Source organism: Astatotilapia calliptera, chromosome 22, assembly GCF_964374335.1.
Source record: "Astatotilapia calliptera chromosome 22, fAstCal68.1, whole genome shotgun sequence".
NCBI lineage: Eukaryota > Metazoa > Chordata > Actinopteri > Cichliformes > Cichlidae > Astatotilapia > Astatotilapia calliptera.
Window position 1 is genome coordinate 18,232,069 of NC_137442.1, and position 18,224 is coordinate 18,250,292.

The 18,224-nt window shown below is 39.7% G+C and overlaps 1 protein-coding gene across 1 annotated transcript; it reads right to left on the reverse strand.

Moving 5' to 3' along the window:
- Positions 1-1,007: 1,007 nt before the first annotated feature.
- Positions 1,008-8,792, reverse strand: cibar1 (CBY1 interacting BAR domain containing 1). Its single transcript, XM_080295920.1, has 8 exons — positions 8,603-8,792; positions 7,821-8,055; positions 7,651-7,719; positions 6,062-6,163; positions 5,518-5,622; positions 4,018-4,131; positions 2,905-3,024; positions 1,008-1,398 (listed from the first exon to the last, which is right to left on the reverse strand). Exons 1-8 carry the CDS (start codon positions 8,632-8,634, stop codon positions 1,279-1,281), a joined length of 897 nt encoding a protein of 298 aa, XP_080152046.1. The 5' UTR covers positions 8,635-8,792; the 3' UTR covers positions 1,008-1,278.
- Between the last annotated feature and the right edge of the window lie 9,432 nt (positions 8,793-18,224).

The window sequence follows — 18,224 nt, forward strand, 5'->3', positions numbered from 1 at the left end:
ATAGTGACTCATAACCAACTCTTGCCTACTTGTGTACCTTTGACTCTAGACCGAAAATGGCCAGACCCTGTTTTTCTGCTTAAAGCGCATGACTCTTCATGTTCCTTTCAGGCTCTTTTCTCGCACAAATCCTTGTCCCTTCTTATGCTGCGATCAGGGAGTGGAGCCTTTAGGTTTATCTGCGATTGGAAAAGCTTTCTGACTCACTCCCTCACACAAACACACATTTTATAGGCGATGACTCATTGCAACGCAGGCCATTCAGATCCACAGTACACCAAAGTTGAACTGGTATGTGAGTGCGTTGTTAGCGTGGCCATGTTTGCAATGCCACACACATTAACCTTTATATGCATTAGGGTGCTGTTACGCGGAGGGCTTATGACACGCCACCTACGCAGCTTTTATCTCCGTCGCCGAGAAAATAAGTGTTGCTGTTGCTTTTGGTCGCCCTTGTACTTATTAAAAAAAAAAAGTGTCAAAGTGTGCACATATCATGTGTGTTGAACAGATAATGGTACAGATGTGCGATATGCGTTTGTGTGCATAAAACCAAAGGCAGAAAAGAATTCATCATGACACTGGCAGATGAGGAACATTAAATGTGTTGAGTGACTCATGCAGGACGGCCATCAGCCGACACAGTGGCAGACAACACATAATGTAACCCACATGCACATAATTGGCTTCATGAAGTGCCATATACAGAGAGGCACATCTCAAATTACACATAATGCACACATACACCAAGGTTTTTCTTTTTTTTTCAGATGAACACAGACAGTGCAGTGCAGTGCAAAATGTTCCCGAACTCATTTGTACCATTTTTGCATGTCTGTGGAAGAGATGAGTCATCTTTAACTGCAGTCGTCACGTAACTACTGTCACTTAGACTGATTCACTCGCCAAACAATTTCTAAAATAACAATCAACCTCTCTGTCGACATTTTTATGTAGAGGGAGAGAGGGTACGCTTATTATAGAAAAACTGATTCACTGAAACAATGCAAAGCATAAAAATATATTTTTATTCTTAAATGCAAGCGACCAATAACGCACATTTTATTCTGTGCTATATAAAAGTCTAGCAAAGACAACAGGAGCCTGGATTACAAATTGTAGATCTCTTACAAAGCATCACGGCGCTACAACACTACCACTGCAATACTGCTCAGAGCAGATGTGTGATGTGGTTTTGGCAATGAGGCTGCTTTTCATTTATAAATTGCCTTTTAATCTTTCTGTTATCATAAAATCAAAACCAAACAATTTGAGTATTTAATTTTCATCATCTGTGTCGTCTTCATCCTCGTCAACATCCTCTTCGGATTCATCTTCATCCTCCTCTTCCTCCTCCTCCTCCTCTTTTCTCGTCTGACGACTACCAGCTCTTTGTTGCTGTGACAACAAATAAACAGTCAATGCAACTAAAACGCCTGGCAGGTAATCATTAAGCTCAACTTCCAAGGAACCTGGTTTTTTTGCTTTGTTTCTTCAGTCGCAGTTTTTAGTAGAAACAATGAAGGGTAGGTGTAAACACACCGCAAAGTGCGCTGAGACCACATTCCTCACATTTACTTCTCATGAGGGTTGACTTATGTATTTATACAGTACTGTGTAAGTTTTGGGTTACCCATTATTTCTTTGTACCGTAATTTGCTTACATAGATGAAACATAAGCAAACATAGATATATGTACACACACATTTCCATATATGTGCAAATATATGTGGAAAAAGATTGTTTTTAAACATGCCAACACTTCCCTGTGTCTTTACCTTTTACATAAATCAAAAACAGAATTTGTACAGTTTTAACAAGCTTGAAAGTCAATATCTGGCATCTTTATTCTTCAGCACAGTGTGAACTTTTTTGTAATGCCTTTAAGTAGTTTTCAGGAATAGTTATCTTTTCTTAATGTTGGATGCCTTTAAAAAAAATCCACATTGCACTGCAAATGAGTGAAAAGTAGCCAATGTCCAAATAAAAAACATCGAGAAACAATAAAGCCTGGAGAACTACTGCTCAAGACCACTGTAAAAATTATAAGAAAGTCTGGCTCCAGGAAGCAAAAGTACCTTCCTTATTGTGTGAACGGTATTCATGTAAGAATGAGGACACTTTCTCCATGTCCACTAACATGCTCTACTTTCAACTTTCCATTCTGGCTTCATCCTTAATGCAAACAGGGTGATAAATCCTCTTTTTCCCGACTGCAAATGTCGTTTCTGTTTAGCAGTGATTGCAATTTCTCTCAGATAAAAATCAAACCTAATCAGCGAAGCCAAAGTATGATCTCAAGATGTGACGCAACACATATCTGAGGCATATTCTAGTGACAGCTGCGTACAGCAATCTGTATCTGAAAGTTCCAATATGGGCATCTGTAGATACTGTAGAGTCTACAGTGTAGACACTACATTTCAACAGACTCCACGAGACCCACGGAAAACAGTTAATTAAAAATATCAAATTCTTATTTGTCAATTAGTGAGAAATTGTAGTCTAGAATGCAAATATATAAAAAAAATTAAATAAAATCACAAAACAGTGCGGTGTCACTGTTAAGATCCTGGGGTAAAACTGAATGCAGGAGGAAATGCGTGATGTTCCTTGGATGCAATGTCATGGGTAACAAAAAAACAACACCGATTGATGGCCAGGGTGATTCCACGCATAATCATTGCAACTACTGATAAGACTCACTGTTATCAAGCACCAGCCTCTATTGGCATGAGAAAGACTTCTGAGCTCACAACAGGAAGAAGGGAATTTTGAATTTTATCATCGCAATGAAACTTGTGCAACACTCAAAGCCAAAGGTGAAAAGGAATAGCATTACAGATACTTGTTGGGGAATTCTTGTCTCTGTATTGGAGCTTTTAATCACTGACTGTATCTTACCTGTAATGTCCCTGTTGAGTTCAGGAAGGACCCGGTCCGATCAAGGGACGTTTTGGAATTAGCTCGCACTATGTCTAAGCGTGACTGGTAGTCGGGGGGGTGCAGAGAACTCCTGAACACCTGCCAGAGACAGTAAGAGGGGCTGAAAAGAGGTACTTTTCTATAGAGACAAAACTGAATGGAAGCAGCACCTGTACACAAGCCCACGGGGCATAGCAAACAGTACAATAAGGTCATATAGGTTAAATTCAGGGTATTTTATTTACAATGCATTAAAAGCAGGGACTCGGATAAAAACACACAAACAGATAGAGAAAGTAAAAATACTCTACAACAAAAGTCACCGACAGCAATGACAGTCTGTTAATGTCACACATTAAACCAGCTCCAAAACTATTATTTTCATAGCAAACGCAACAAACTACTGCTGAAACCACCCAGTGGTTTTCACTGTGTAGAAAACAAATTCAGCCATGGTTCTCGATCAGGATTATCTACATGCCTGTCATTGTGCCCGTTTCAGATGATTCAATCTCCCATGCTTTGTACTATGAGTCACTGAAAAACAGCCTTGTCTCGATGAGGAGTTTTGCTTCCATATGAATGGAAGGCAAATGATTCAGTGCAAAAACACACAGATGAGATAGCGAGGGGTGGAGGAAAATAACACAAGGGCAACTGCAGGAGGAACGTTGCTCGACGAACATCATTGATCCTTTGTTTTTTCAGGACGTGCTTTCTCTCTTAAAAATAGTACAGCAAACCTCTCATTAAATTGTAAACACAAGCAACCCAGTTAGCATGACTGAATGAATTGTGTAGAATTCAATGCAGGTTACTTCAAACGCTGACGTAAATTAAAGGGTGTGTGCATGTATGAGCAATGACTCAAAGAAAGATGGGTGCATAAGGCCGTGTTATTTTGGATGTATTAACCCTGGAGAACCCATGGGGTCAAATTGGACCCCATGGTTTCCCTAGAAAACCAATGGGGTCGGCTCTGACCCCATTGGATCTCCAGGGTTAAAATAACCTGATGATGTATATGCATTTATGTACATTTTTAACCTCATGTCCATTTGGCTAAGGCCAAGGCGCAGAGCATCAACTTACCTCCAAGTCCTCCTCCTCGTCCACACTTTGAATGCTTTGGTAGGCCAGGGTGTACACCTCCAAAGCCTTGGCGTGGAATGACATTTCCACTGTCACAAACTCACAAAAGATTTTCTAGAGTGAGAGAAGACACGAATATCAAATACTGAATATTTCAATATGGACCAGACTCTGAGCCAATTCAACTGAACCACAAGTGCACTGTGACAGCAGACAAAGCACAGGATCAGTCCAGACAGTCCACAAAATCAGCTGATATCTTTCTACATATCACAGGAAATCCTACGTAGGGCTGTTTGGTTGTCCACAGTCGCCGCACACATGCTAGCCATATTGCAACAGGCCCTGCACTACTGTTACTTCTGCTTTTCCCCACCTCTGACATTGTTCATGTGCATGTTGGGCTGTATGTGCATGTTAGGTCATGTAGGCATGGTTACTAAGTCAAAGCAAATCTATGAAATATAAATTACCATTATCCAAACCAAACTGTTATCATCATCATCATCCCATAATGATACAAGACTAGTTCAATATTAATTAAACCAAGATTTGTACTATATATATATATATATATATATATATATATATATATATATATATATATATATATATATATATATATATATATATATATATATGTATGTATGTATGGTCATTTATTAAAATATTTACTTTAATATTTAAGTGCACTTTTTCTGTGCACTTAAATATAAAAACACACAAAAATAAATAAAAAAATTATAGATAAAAACTTCATGATCGAGATCGGTTCATGAACGTACGTCAGTTTTTAACCCTCGTAAATCAAATGCAATGATTGCTCGTTCATATGTATGTTACACATACATAAACACCAGTGGGTTATGGTTTTAACAACTGGCAAATTTTTATTTCCTGTCTGGCACGCCTCTACAATTCTACACCATTAACTGAGGGTGAAACATGGTCACAACAGGGAAATCTTTCCAGATATTTCCATGCTACGTCCAAAGAACCACGATCGACATAAAAGTCTGCAAGTAGTTGCTGTGAACGGCAGATGTGGCCATTTGTTACTCTGTAGTCAAGTACTGCTTGCCTGTTCAATCATTCCCATCTTAATTTCTATGTTTACAATTAAAAGCTATCACAACTGAATTTAATATAAGGATTTAAGTATCTGATCTGTAACAAAATGTTGAATGTTGCATCCTTTCCTCTATTAGTGACCGTGTTAAACACAGCTCAAAATCATATTTTTTGATAATTCAGTTGTTTAAACTGTAAACTTATTTATTTAGGTTTATTATTTATAGTTTAAAATAACATTAGCTGTACTACACACAGGGCGGGTCAGTTGTCATTCGGTCTTTCTTATAAGTTACTCATTCCTATTGCATTTTAACGGTTCCAAATTTTTACTAATTAAATATTTTTTCTTTAAAATTCTCAAGTGTGGATGCTTTAATGCAAGTTTGAAGCCAGTACTTAATAATCTGAGGTGCACAGAAAGTAAACCTTGATGTCTTGGATCTTCTGCCTCTCAAACTCATCGATGGTCTCCTCCAGCTGCTTCGTGGTACGTGTGGCATCCATGGTGGCTCTCTGGAGTTCACTCTCAGCCTAACGGCAAAAACAATATATATACATATAAAACTCAACTCAAAACATAACAGACTAAAATAAGTCAGGTGCTTAGTCCAACTGGTTTAAGCTCTTGTAAAGAATCTACACTGTGCTTGTGAGTTTGTTTCTGGAATGTTTTTCATATTTCTATTCATACATTACCACTGATGAAAACACATATTACATGGGACGCACCTGAGACTGAAAGCTCAGTCAAGGAAACTTAAGAAATATAAGCTTAAACTGTCCAAACTTGGCACAACAAACATTTCAAACAGCTCTAAGCTGATGTCTATAACTAACGAAGAATTGAATTGATATTAGCAGGCATTCATTTGATTATTTATACAGATGGCTGTTGTAACACTGAAGCCTTTTTGTCAATCTGGTATCAGAGAGAGATTTAAAGAACTGAAGAGAAACAAGTCAAGGATACAATGATCTGCCTGTCTGAGGGGTTTCTCTGCCTGGTCCTCTCGAGCTGAGCCATCTGTTTGGCTTCTCTGTCTCTGGCACTCTGAGTAGTCTTCAGATCCTCCTGCACGGATACACAAATTCCCAGAAGTTATCAAAAGAATTAATAGTGGTAGTGTGTAATGCACAGTTTGCTAAACATGACTTAACATATAAGAATTTGGTGTGCATCAGTGAGGATCAGGATCTCCAGTAGATCCTGTTGCGCAAGTTTTTGGTTTATCTTCAACTGTACTGTCAACCATAGGTTTTTAATTGCTCTGTGACTTTAGCCGTTGAACATATTGAAGGAGAGGGCACATTTTAAAAAAAAAATTAAAATGAATGAATGCATGCAAGAGCAGAATACAAGTAAACACACACACACAAGGACTAAAAGCCAAACAAGACAAACATTTACTTAAGACAATTTGGACAGTAGTGCGGCGTCTGTGAAATACCACAGGATGTCTTCTCGATATACTTAGTGGTTAGCAGAGAAGAGTGCTGGCAATGGGTCAAAGTGGCTTGTAGAGGTAGCGATATGTTATCATTAAGACAATACTGCCCTCATGTGCCTTTGCCATAGTAATGACACCAACAGCAAATTGCTCTGATTCCCTCACTGCCCCCTAGGCTCCTTCATCCAGGCTTACCTGTTGTTCCTAGAGTATTTAAAAGTAGAATCGGAGGGAGAGCCTTCAGTTTTCAGGCCCCTCTTCTGTGGAACCAGCTTCCAGTTTGGATTCAGGAGACAGACACTATCTCTACTTTTAAGATTAGGCTTAAAACTTTCCTTTTTGCTAAAGCATATAGTTAGGGCTGGACCAGGTGACCCTGAATCCTCCCTTAGTTATGCTGCAATAGATGTAGGCTGCCGGGGGACTCCCATGATGCACTGAGTTTTTCCTTTCCAGTCATCTTTCTCACTCACTATGTGTTAATAGACCTCTCTGCATTGAATCGTACCTGCTATTAATCTCTGTTCTCCCTCTTCTCTTAGTCTCTCTTCCACAGCATGTCTTTATCCTGTCTTCCTTCTCTCACCCCAACTGGTCGCAGCAGATGGCCCCGCCCCTCCCTGAGCCTGGTTCTGCTGGAGGTTTCTTCCTGTTAAAAGGGAGTTTTTCCTTCCCACTGTTGCCAAAGTGCTTGCTCATAGGGGGTCATAAGATTGTTAGGTTTTTCTCTGTATCTATTATTTTAGGATCTACTGTACAATATAAAGTGCCTTGAGGCGACTGTTGTTGTGATTTGGTGCTATATAAATAAAATTGAATTGAAATGAATTATTCATTTAGCGACACTATTGCAAAATTTCACAAATTTATTTATGAATTTGTGTGTAAAATCTTGGATTTTAACACGCAAATATCTGACAGAAAAAGTCACAACAAGGCACTGAAAAAATTCACTAAAATCCCCGTTGGCCCTGTGACAACCTGATTACCTGTCCAGGTTGTACTCCAAATCCTGCTTTATGACAGCTGGGATAGGCTCCAGCACACCTTATTGGATGGATGTGTGGTTCAAATCAGTGTCAACATGGCAGCAGGCTGCAGTAAAACTTACCCTTTTCCGTTTCACCACAGCTCCATAGCTTTTTAATGGCTCTATGATTTTAGATTCAAGTCGTTCCACCTGCAAGACCAGCTCTGCATTAGTTTCTCTTCTACCCAATATTTAAATTATGGATATGAACACGAAATAATGATTGATGGTAAGGATTCAAGGAGGTCCACCTGAGCTTGACGATAATCTTGAATCTTGGCCAGATGGTCAGCATACTGCTTCATCCCCCTCTTAAGGCTTGGTGTTTCGGTGTCTGCATACAGGCTAATTTCCCGGACCAGAAGGTCTGCCTTGTCTCGTACCTTGGCTGTCTTACTGACATAGGCAGCAAAGAGTTGGCACATCTGTCCAAAATGTTTCTCCACATTGGTGATGTTCTCTTGGATCCTCCTTGTCTGGTTATCCCTGGAAAGGATAAAGGAGAACATCAACAGCAGTAATGAAACATAATTTTATAAACGGTTTCATATATTTGAGTAGGGAAAACGATAAACGTCTATTTTGCACAAGACCTGTGAAAATTACTTATTGCTGTTTCATCTAAATGCAAGTAGCAATCCATACAAAACATCCTGTAGATGTGATGCATCCTGGCTTGTTATCCTTCGCTCCATTACTCTTTGGTTATACGGTCACTCGACCAGCTGCATGCAATAAAACAGCTAAACTAGTAAGTGCGCTGCTTTAGTATTATAAACACATGCCCGTTCAGTGAATAGTGACTCTATAGCTATATAGCATCACTAACTATGGCTTAACCGACGAACAAATAACTCGTTATGAGTGCAGTTTATCGATGAGAAGCGTGACGACACAGGTTAACTAGTTAACTGCTAGCCTACCTTTATGTACCTTTATGTACAGTACGTCCAGTGATTATTTTGTTAGTGCTAACGTTAACTCTCCGCACTAAATAACACGGGATGTGTTTGACGGGTGGGATCTTTCTTACCTCGCGCTCGCGTCAGGCGTACGGCTCATCATTGCAGGCACACGGTGTGAAATATGTTCGGGTAGATCCGCGTTGATAGAATCTCTGATTTTACGTTAGCTAGCTATCAATGAACGCTCTTTTCTATCAGGCAAGCACGCCAGTGGACCGTTTCCATGGAATCCCTCCAGCGTTTCCGCTTTAGGAGTGCAAAAAGGAATCCTGGGAGATGGAGTCGTTATAGCTGTAAGCGCTCCATCTTTCTCTCTCTTTTTTTATTTCTTTACTTTTCTTTGAAGCCACTGAAAAAGTTGCTTTTTCTTTACAGCTACAGCTTCTCAAGATGACGGAAAATGGACAGGCATGCAATCATGTCTAATGTAATAATCTACTCTATCTATTACAGGGATGACCTCGATAGATAGATAGACGACAGACAAACAGAGGCAACACTGTTAAAAGTACCATAGACCCACACGATTATAATGTGAGATGGCGCAAAATTTTATATACAAAACTGATAAAATGATGAAAAAAAGTTACTGAAAAATAATATTGTACAAAAAAGAGATTTTAGTAAACAGCAGTGCAAATAACATTAACCAATAATAATTACACTATTATACTAGATTAAGAAACGACATCACAAAGGAATAACGCGGAAATGTGTGCTGCATCCTGACGTGTGTTCGCCTGTCATAAAAAAGGGAGTTGATGGATTTCCTTAAGTGTTCTCAGTGTCAGTCTTTTTTTGAACCAGATATCAGAGGGTATTTATTTATTTATTTATTTATTATAATGCACCTTTCTTACACAGCCTAAATTCTTATGTCTCTGATTCATAAGGTTTGAATGCTTCAAGACTGTATAATACATATCTGTATAATGCAGTGTCTAACTGAGACATAGGCCTCTTATTAAAACAACAATGATGCCTTTTTTGTATGAATACCTTGTCATCATAACCATGAAATTTTTAAATATCCATCTGTTTCACTTTAGTATTTTTCACATAGTTTTGATGAACTTGAAAACCTAATGTTTGTGTATGCTTGGTAATTTATTCCCCGCGTTCTCATACAGCAACATGGGCTGGTGCTAACAAAAAGCAGCTTTTCAATCTCATTAATATATGTAATATTGTGCTGTACTATTACAAATATTAATAGTATTGCAATAATAGTATTTCTTTTCTTTGTGTTAACAGTGCCATATTCCTTCCTCTAAAATCCAAATATTTGGCTGCTCTCCATCGGTTTCCCAAATAGATTAAGGTACATTGCAACAAAAAGGGCCACAAATAGTCATTTTCAACAACAGCTTGACTATTTTTGAACTGGTGCCAAGAGCAGACTTTGTGATCACTGAAATGAATGGAGGCCTCATTGTAATTCCCTCCTCTGTGTTTGGGAATGCATGAATGTCACCAGCTGCCACGTCTGCTCCTCTGTGGAAAATGTCCAAAAACCTTAATTATCACGCTTAATCATCCATGGGATTGAAGCAGGGGAGATCCCACTGTAACAGATTGGAGATGTAAAACACGGTCATTGCATTGAGCTGTGTGCCTGGAATCCCAAGAGAACCCAGTTTATCCTCCCCAATACAGCTGATGTTGGTATAGATTCATTTTTTTGTTAAATGCATCTCATTGAACCTTCCCATTCTAAGATTGATGGTTTCTAGCATCTGGATTATTATTATTTTTTCATCGGTTTAATGAACATTTAAACCCATTTCTTTTGTGCAGTAAAAAAAAGCATTAGTATTGGTTTTACTCCCACATATAAGGATTATTTTTGAACATTGAACAGCACCCCCCCCCCCCCCCCCCCAATTTTTATCCATTCCTATAATTCCAACTGTTGTGTGTGAGAGTGATTAGTGTGAATCATGCATGTCATCAAGATTTCGTGATGTGAACCAGAGATTAAAAGAAAACACCTTCAGAAATACCAACAAGTAGTTTAACAATATTTAACCCAAAATGCAAAGCAGCATTGAAATGTGAGTGATAGTGGAAGAAGCACCATGATCTGGATCGACTGGCCACCTCAGGGTCTGAACAACAAACTCAAAACTGTGTCAAGAAGTCCTTGGAAGGGCAGCTGATGCACTGCTGTGGCGTGACCTAAAGAAGACTGTTCGGTTCAGACTTGATTGTAGGAATAATTCCTGTACAAGTCTATAAACTGCTAATTGCAGGAGGATCTGGACTTATTAATTTGAAGAGTTGTTTAATTTTCACCATGAGCACTGTGCGAAACAAAGGCATAAAAAGTATAGGTGATTATTTTATCCGCTTAAGCTTGATTTAGACTTCTGGGGGAAAACATGTCTGAACTTACATCGTAACCAAACTCCTTTTTTCCCCACACTACAACCTTCCACGCCATTCAAGTCACTCCGTCGTCGAGATGTGTAGTTACAGTTCTCGAGAGGTGCACATCAGGTTATGTAGAAGGTTATGGTGTAGGGTTAAAAGAAGTTTCAGTTAACGTCATACGTTAAGATGTAGATTTCTTGCTGAAGCATAATTCAAGCATTAGCCCATAACTATATTCAGATGAAAGTCAGATCTCATTTTATGAATATCACTTCTGCAGTGTTGGTAGTCTACATCGGCCACTTTTTTCCTCTCTTTATTATTTGATAATTAAGTGGCACACATAAAGCAGCGTTTCTTCTCCTTCTTTTAAGTGTAACTGCATTACTCATCCACATGATGGCACCCCACTTCCATTTGTGCCTTTTCCTAGGATGCAAATGGCAATCTGCATGGTTACAGGTGGACTCTGAATTATTCCTTCTCCTTTCCTACTTCATACATAAAAAATATTCTGCAGACCTCTTCTCAATGCATCTCCACCGTCATATATTTACATTATTCAGCACTCCCTGGCAGGAACCCAGGACTAGATTTAACATCCCTAAACATTATAACAAGTATAACAGATGCCTGTCTAGCTTGTGTCCTACAGGATCCTTGTGTTGAAAGAAGCCCGGGGCTGTTGAGTTATTTGCCTTGGCTGCTTGTAAATGTATTCAGGAGTGGTGGCATATTTTTATATTGTGCATCTGACTTTCTTAAAGAACAGATGGTGTTGTTTCCAGACTACCAATTAGCACGGAAAGGGTGGCAACCACTAGCAGCAGCTCTCTCTGCCTCTTTCATGCTCTCTTCTCACTCTCTTGCTGTCTCCGTCCCCCTGTGCCCTCTTGTTCAGTCTTCAGCTCTTTCTGTTTTTCCCTCTGCCCAGCCTTTTCCCTCTGCAGCCCTCTGTGCCGCTGTGCCAGTACCCCACTAGAGATATGTGTGGCCTGCTGAACAGATTGGGAGTGACATATGTCAGACGTGGGGGGACTTCGTAGGGCAACTAAGTATATATCCCCCAGTGTTTTTGTGCATGTGCGTGTGCATATTCGCGCTTTCCCTTCAGGTGTGAGTCCTGGTGTGAAGACTCCAGACTCGAGGCTCTCCTCCCACAGTGGAGGAAGACATACGGCTTTAGATTCCCCTTTAATAACAAGAAGGAGTCAGTGGGAGGCACCCGTGTGTGTTCAGGGACGCTGAGGATTATGAACAGTGTGATATCTTGTATGCCACTTGGTGCATAAAATGAAATTACAAGCCAAGAGTCAATAACTCATCATGCTGATTTTGGCTAACCTCTCTCTCCTTCCTCTAACTGCCACGTTCCTCCGATTTGGCAAAGGGACACCGCGCTGCTCTCTTGCAGAAATTAACTCTGAAATATCCAGTGGGAAATATAGTCATCCTTTCTCCATATACCTTGGTGTCAGTTATTTATTGTTTAACTTTGAAATAGTCCTTAAATTAAGAATTGATTTATTCTCCGATGCAATTAAAAGCTCCCTTTGAGTGAGTCTAAATTTAAAAAAAAAAAAACAGAGGTTCTATATTTATCAGTATATGATTGCCTTGTTTGATTGAGATTTTGCATCTAACTAAACTTTATTACAGCAGAACCATAGCTTTGAATTAAAATCTAGTGACATAGTGACTGTAACACATCCCCTGTGCGCTTTGGTTTCACTCAAACAAGATGTCGCAGATCTTTCTGCACACAACAGACTATGATCAACACTCTCTGCAATTTTCAGATATGAAATTCAGTGATACTCCCTTTAACTCCTGCAACCTTGAACAAAAGTCTCCCTCAGTAGTTAAGCGGGTGCTTGAAGGGCAAGCCAACGCAGACACGGTCCAGTGCTTTTATTGACCCAATGAAAAACCTCTCTGTGTCTCCAGGGGCTTGGAGCTCAGGTTAGGGTCTTTGTTGTCTGTGTTCATTAGTGTCTCCTTCGCCATCACTCTCTCGCTCCCTCTCTCCCTCTTTATCGCTCTCTTACTCTCTCTCCAAGCACCTCCATTTCTAACTCCCTCACTCTGTCTCTGCTGCTCTTTTTCCCCTGAGGAGCTGGAGAAGAAAATGTCACCAGATCAAATTAGTGGGAGCCTCCAACACTGCCTGTCTGCCTCTGCCTATTCCACAGAGTGATAGCATCACTCATGGAAGTTTCAGTTATTTGTCAGCCCAAAACTTTATCTTCCTCAGGTATAATAGTCCACGACTCTGTTAATAAAGTGTTTTTCTGTCCTTTCTTGAAGTAGATTGAAAATAAATACCCACTATTTTTTTTATTACTGGATGTTACTTAGTCACATCTCCTGAGCACTTATGTTCAGGGTTCCCACGGTACAGGACTATGTTGACAGGCTGCTAAAGGAAGGTCATCATGAACTTTTGTTTGTGGGTTGGCTGACCAATTTTAAACCAGATTTATATTTAAAAAACCGGCTCTTTTCCACAGCGTGTCTTACGTCCAGTCTCCCTCCATTTACCGCCAACAGGTCGCGGGTGATGGCAGGAGTTTTTCCTTCCCACTGTTGCCAAGTGCTTCCTTAAAGGGATAGTTTGATTGTTGTGGTTTTCTGTTGAGATGGAATTGAACTGGTCATTAGTTGTTTGAACTGTGATATAAACATATTATATTATAAATATAAACTACTAAAAATACTACATGAAGCTTTAGTGGGGAAAATGTTCACTTAGTTTTTATGATGTGAATTAACACAACATGTGCTCCTTTATTTAAACCATGTAAAAACTAAAGAGTTGCAATGACAAGTTGTGAGGGTTGTACTTTGATACTAGTTTTTAAATGGGGACCTTTTTTAATGAGAAATTTATTGTGTACATCAGCCACATTTTGAAGCTTTTCAGGAGCTATGGGAAAAAACATCCACACTGTGCTGTTTAACAAACACACGAAAATGGTACGGCCCTTCTCATCTCCAATTCTTGGCTTAAAAAACGAATAAGAGAATTTGGCAATTGCAAACTATTCCTTTAAACAGTTAATTAACAGCTCACTTTCGTTATCTCAGTGAATAAGGAAGCCAACACTTCTGCATATTGAAAAAGCCTTAATTTCACAACCAGTCCTTTTTTGCTGGGTCAGCGCAACCGCATAACTTATTCATAACACATTTCATATTCATTGCCTTCTTTACTCGACTGAGAAGCATCAGACATAGTGATTTCGCTCATGGTCCGGCGTTATTTACCTTAATGCATTTTAGTGGAGTGAGAGAGAGTATAGCCAGATGTCTATCTTTGCAAACAGATGACTTAATGCATGTTAAACTACTGTATACGGTGTCTATCAGGGTCCACTGGGGCGAAACTGGAGCACTTCCAGGACTCATCAGTGACTGACCACAAAATGGCCCTAATTGAAAATGACTTCAGACTACTGAAAAAGACGGGAGAGGCTTGGTTGAGAGCACAGTTGTGTATTGTGTGTATTTCCGTGTTGTGGGGGAAACGATTGTGTAGTCCTAAACCGTTTTTATTAAAGAGAGCAAACGGTCAGAGAAAAGAGAACCAAGGAAGAATGAAGGGAACACACGCAGAACCATTTCAGCAGTCCTTCATCAGAGCCGGATGAAAGTGGCCACTGTCCTTCTGCCATCAATATGCAAATGAAAAAAAATGGCCCTTGAGTGCGGGAGCAGTTCCCTCAAGTGCATTCATTAGCCACCATTAGCATAATTGATTCCCAGTCCTGCCATAAAACTGGTCACTCCCTGTGCCTCTCGCTCTCGGGGATCCTCTGGGGAGTTCACGGGCTAAGTTCAATCATAAATCATTAAAGGACACTACTAGCCAATGGACTGTGCCAAAGCCCCAGAGACATGCAGGCTACAGTAATACTGTCACTGATGTCTAAATCATCGATGCGACATATAAAGGTGCCTACAGGCTGATATATTCTACACTCTACCTCCCTATCCTTATTTCTTAACTGGGTGTGCTAAAAATCTACGTGCCCAATTAGTATCAAAAACAGTGTTGGGTTAGCATTTAAAAATCCAAGGTACTGCACTGGTATGTCAGTTATCGCTGCTCCTTGTAATCATAGTACTGTTGTAGTACTATGTTATTTACATTTTTACAGATTAACAAACAATAAGAAAGCATGCTTCTTTATAGGCACTTCTGTCTATAAAGAATACCCATCTGTAGGATAAGACAAACACAGCAAAGACGTCTACATCCTTAAATACTTAAAGAAAGATGTTGGGTAGTTCTCGTAGTTAGGACAGTGGTTTGTGGTGATATGTTTACATTGACATCCATTGTCAGTACTATGGAAAAAATGCTAAAGTAATGTTAAGGGCAGTTTAACAAATCGGTTATTATAAGGAGTTACAAGAGTAATAAGCCAGAAAGGGACGTAAAATAGCGTATGTACCATAAGTATTCAATAATTCAATATTTTACTGCCATCAAACCCACAGCCTCCAAAATCTGAGAAAGTTTTGAAAGAAACTTTTCTTGTGTGCACAACCAAACAGAAATCCTAATAAAGACAATGAGTATTCAGTGAGGTGTATCTCAGTCATAACTTACTTTGGTAATTAAATGAACATCAGGAGTGCAGACTAGTTATTGCAGAAGTCATGATAGCTATTAGCTTCAACCGTATTTCTCTCTCCAGCATCACCATTCAGAGCAGGTGTGTGGCTTATTAAGGCTCCGATTAGAGAAAGAGAGAGAGAGGGAGTCTGTGCAGTAAAAGATATTTTTTTCACTTCCTCCATCCAGCCTTTCCTCCATCTGTCCAGCAATCCATCCATCCATCCCTCCTCTTTACAGTCTAATTAAACTCATCAAGTTGAGCAGTGAAGGTTCCCAGCACCTCAGAGAGGCAGAGAATGAGCAAGAGGGACAGAGAGAGAGCAGGCAGAGATAACGGCATGCTCATGATGTATCGCCACCACGCAAAATAAAACATATTCATAAAGAATATTCATTACCTCCACCAGCCATCCCACAGATGGCCAGAAAATTGGCTTTGTGTTGAGATGTGGATTCAGGCATGCATATTAATGGAAGACAGATGTAAACGCATATTCATATTCTTTGGCTCCTCTTTTTTTTGCGACAGACAAAATGATAATGCATCCACTTAGGAGAGGGGAAAAGGGGCTGCATACGGGAAGCAATTCGCCTCTAATGTGCTGGTGCGTTATTGGCTTTTTGTGAGACTGGCAGTGTGTGTCCCTATTTGCCTGGTGTGTATTTGTGTAGCGTTGTCCCATCTCTAGTTTAAGTGCTCTCTCACTCTCTCTGGCTCTTAAACACTATCGTACACACACACACACACACACACACACACACACACACACACACACACACACACACACACACACACACACACACACACAGTCTTTTACTGGATCATCCAAGAAGGACATTATTCCATCATTTTTGCTTGGGTTGAACAAAATAATCAGAACACATGTTAACAGCACCAAACACAGCATTCTCCAAAATACCCCACACCAGCTGAATGACTTACTTTGACGAAACAGTTTCAAGTTAAATTAAGCAGTTCAGCCTTCAGGATTTAGAGTAGCGCTGTTATATTAGGGAGCATTATTTTTAGGATCGGTGTATGTAATAAACTAGCTTGTGCTCATTTGAACACTCACGCACAGGCTGCAACAATCTCAGATGGAATGTGTGGATGGCGTTCCAGTGTTGTTCTGCCTCAAACTCGAGTGCTGCCTCGGCAAACTAATCAGACATCAGCAGGATTCCCATCATTGCCGCTATGACAGTTTTTGACCAACACTATTCCGAAGCATCATTTTCCACACTTTTTTAAAACCCTACCTGCCTGTAGATGCTGACAATCTGGCATCAGCTTTACAAAGTTCACATTGTCGCCACAAGGGGACAGTAGCGCTCTCTCTGCTTCCTCCATTAAAGCCAACCAAATTCTTCATCCATCTCTCTATCTATCTGAATTTGAGCAGAGGCTTTGACCTTTGTCATTTAGAGTGATGATTGGGTGTATAAGGTAGTAATGATTGGCTATGTTATTTAAAGTTTAATATCAAATCAACTCAGTAAATGTTTTCACCAAACCCCTGTGGATTTGGGTCCCTTGATATCATTCGTTACAGAAAAAAAAGCTAATATTGTATATATATGTGCTAGTATTAGCTGGTGTTATTTTTTTAACTGCACAATGAAACTGGTAATTTATGGCTTATGAATAATAATTTTATTATGCACCATAATCCTGGCGATGTTTATGTAAAACACTTTGTCACAATATAATAATTGAACTGTTCCACTGAAAGCCGTGAGCTTTACAGCTACTGTCCCACTTCCTATACATATAAGATCTCATCTCCATGTTACAGCTTATATATGTCACAGTAAGAATAGGGGAGGTTTTTTAATAGAAATGGCCCCATAAAGCTTCGCTCCTGTAACAGTGCACCGCTCAACTGGAATAAAACCTTCTTTGTGTGAGTGTGTGCCAATATGGAAAATTAAAGCCAGTTAATAAAAAGCAGCGTTAAATCAATGGAAGCCATAAAAGTTACAGGGTGATATTAAAATGTGGAGGGTGAGGAGGGGGGTCAATAGTGGCATTAACACGTTGGGCCTGAATTATCATGTTAATTTAATATCCAGTCTTCAAATGAAGCAGAAATCCCAATAAAGGTCAATTAAGCAACTAGCCTCCCATCTCCATTTAGAATTTTTATGGGCTCATCTAAATCATGGAGCTGGTGCCAGACCCACAGAGCCCCACAGAGCCCCCCACTCGCTGCTGAGACCTTTTGGGAGGGTAGAGGCTTTTAAGTTCATAATAGTTAGGAATGGGACAGTGCTGCGATTTAAACCCCACCATGCCTCCAATAACTATTTTAAATTATAGATGTTATTCTTGCCGTACTCAACAGCAAGGTTAACATAACTAGGTCCCATTTTAAACAACCTAAATCCAGCTGTTAGTTAAGTTAAATCAAGCACAAGCTTTGCTTCTATCATTGAACTTTGTGAAAACTGGTGCTTCCAAGTTATCAGGTTCCTCCTGATAGAATAAGAATTTCTTCCTTTTCCAGTATTAAAAGACCAAAAGAACAATAAAAAGCATTAAAAAGCATTTCAAAGAAGATCTTGTAAATAAGTACTCTCACAGATCGTAATCCCTGCACCCATGTTTTGTAATACGTTTTTAATATTAGACACATGATTGATCAGGCTTCCATTCGCGTAAATGATGAAGTATAATTTGCGAATCCCTGAGG

Bases quoted from the DNA above. Each gene is read 5' to 3' on its own strand.
- cibar1 (XM_080295920.1), bottom strand. From the start codon at position 8,634: ATGATGAGCCGTACGCCTGACGCGAGCGCGAG. The intron at 4,132-5,517 runs GTTTACTTTCTG...CTCTCACTCTAG, and splicing joins AGAAGATCCAAGACATCAAG to AAAATCTTTTGTGAGTTTGT. The intron at 3,025-4,017 runs GTAAGTTGATGC...TGTCTCTGGCAG, and splicing joins ACGAGGAGGAGGACTTGGAG to GTGTTCAGGAGTTCTCTGCA.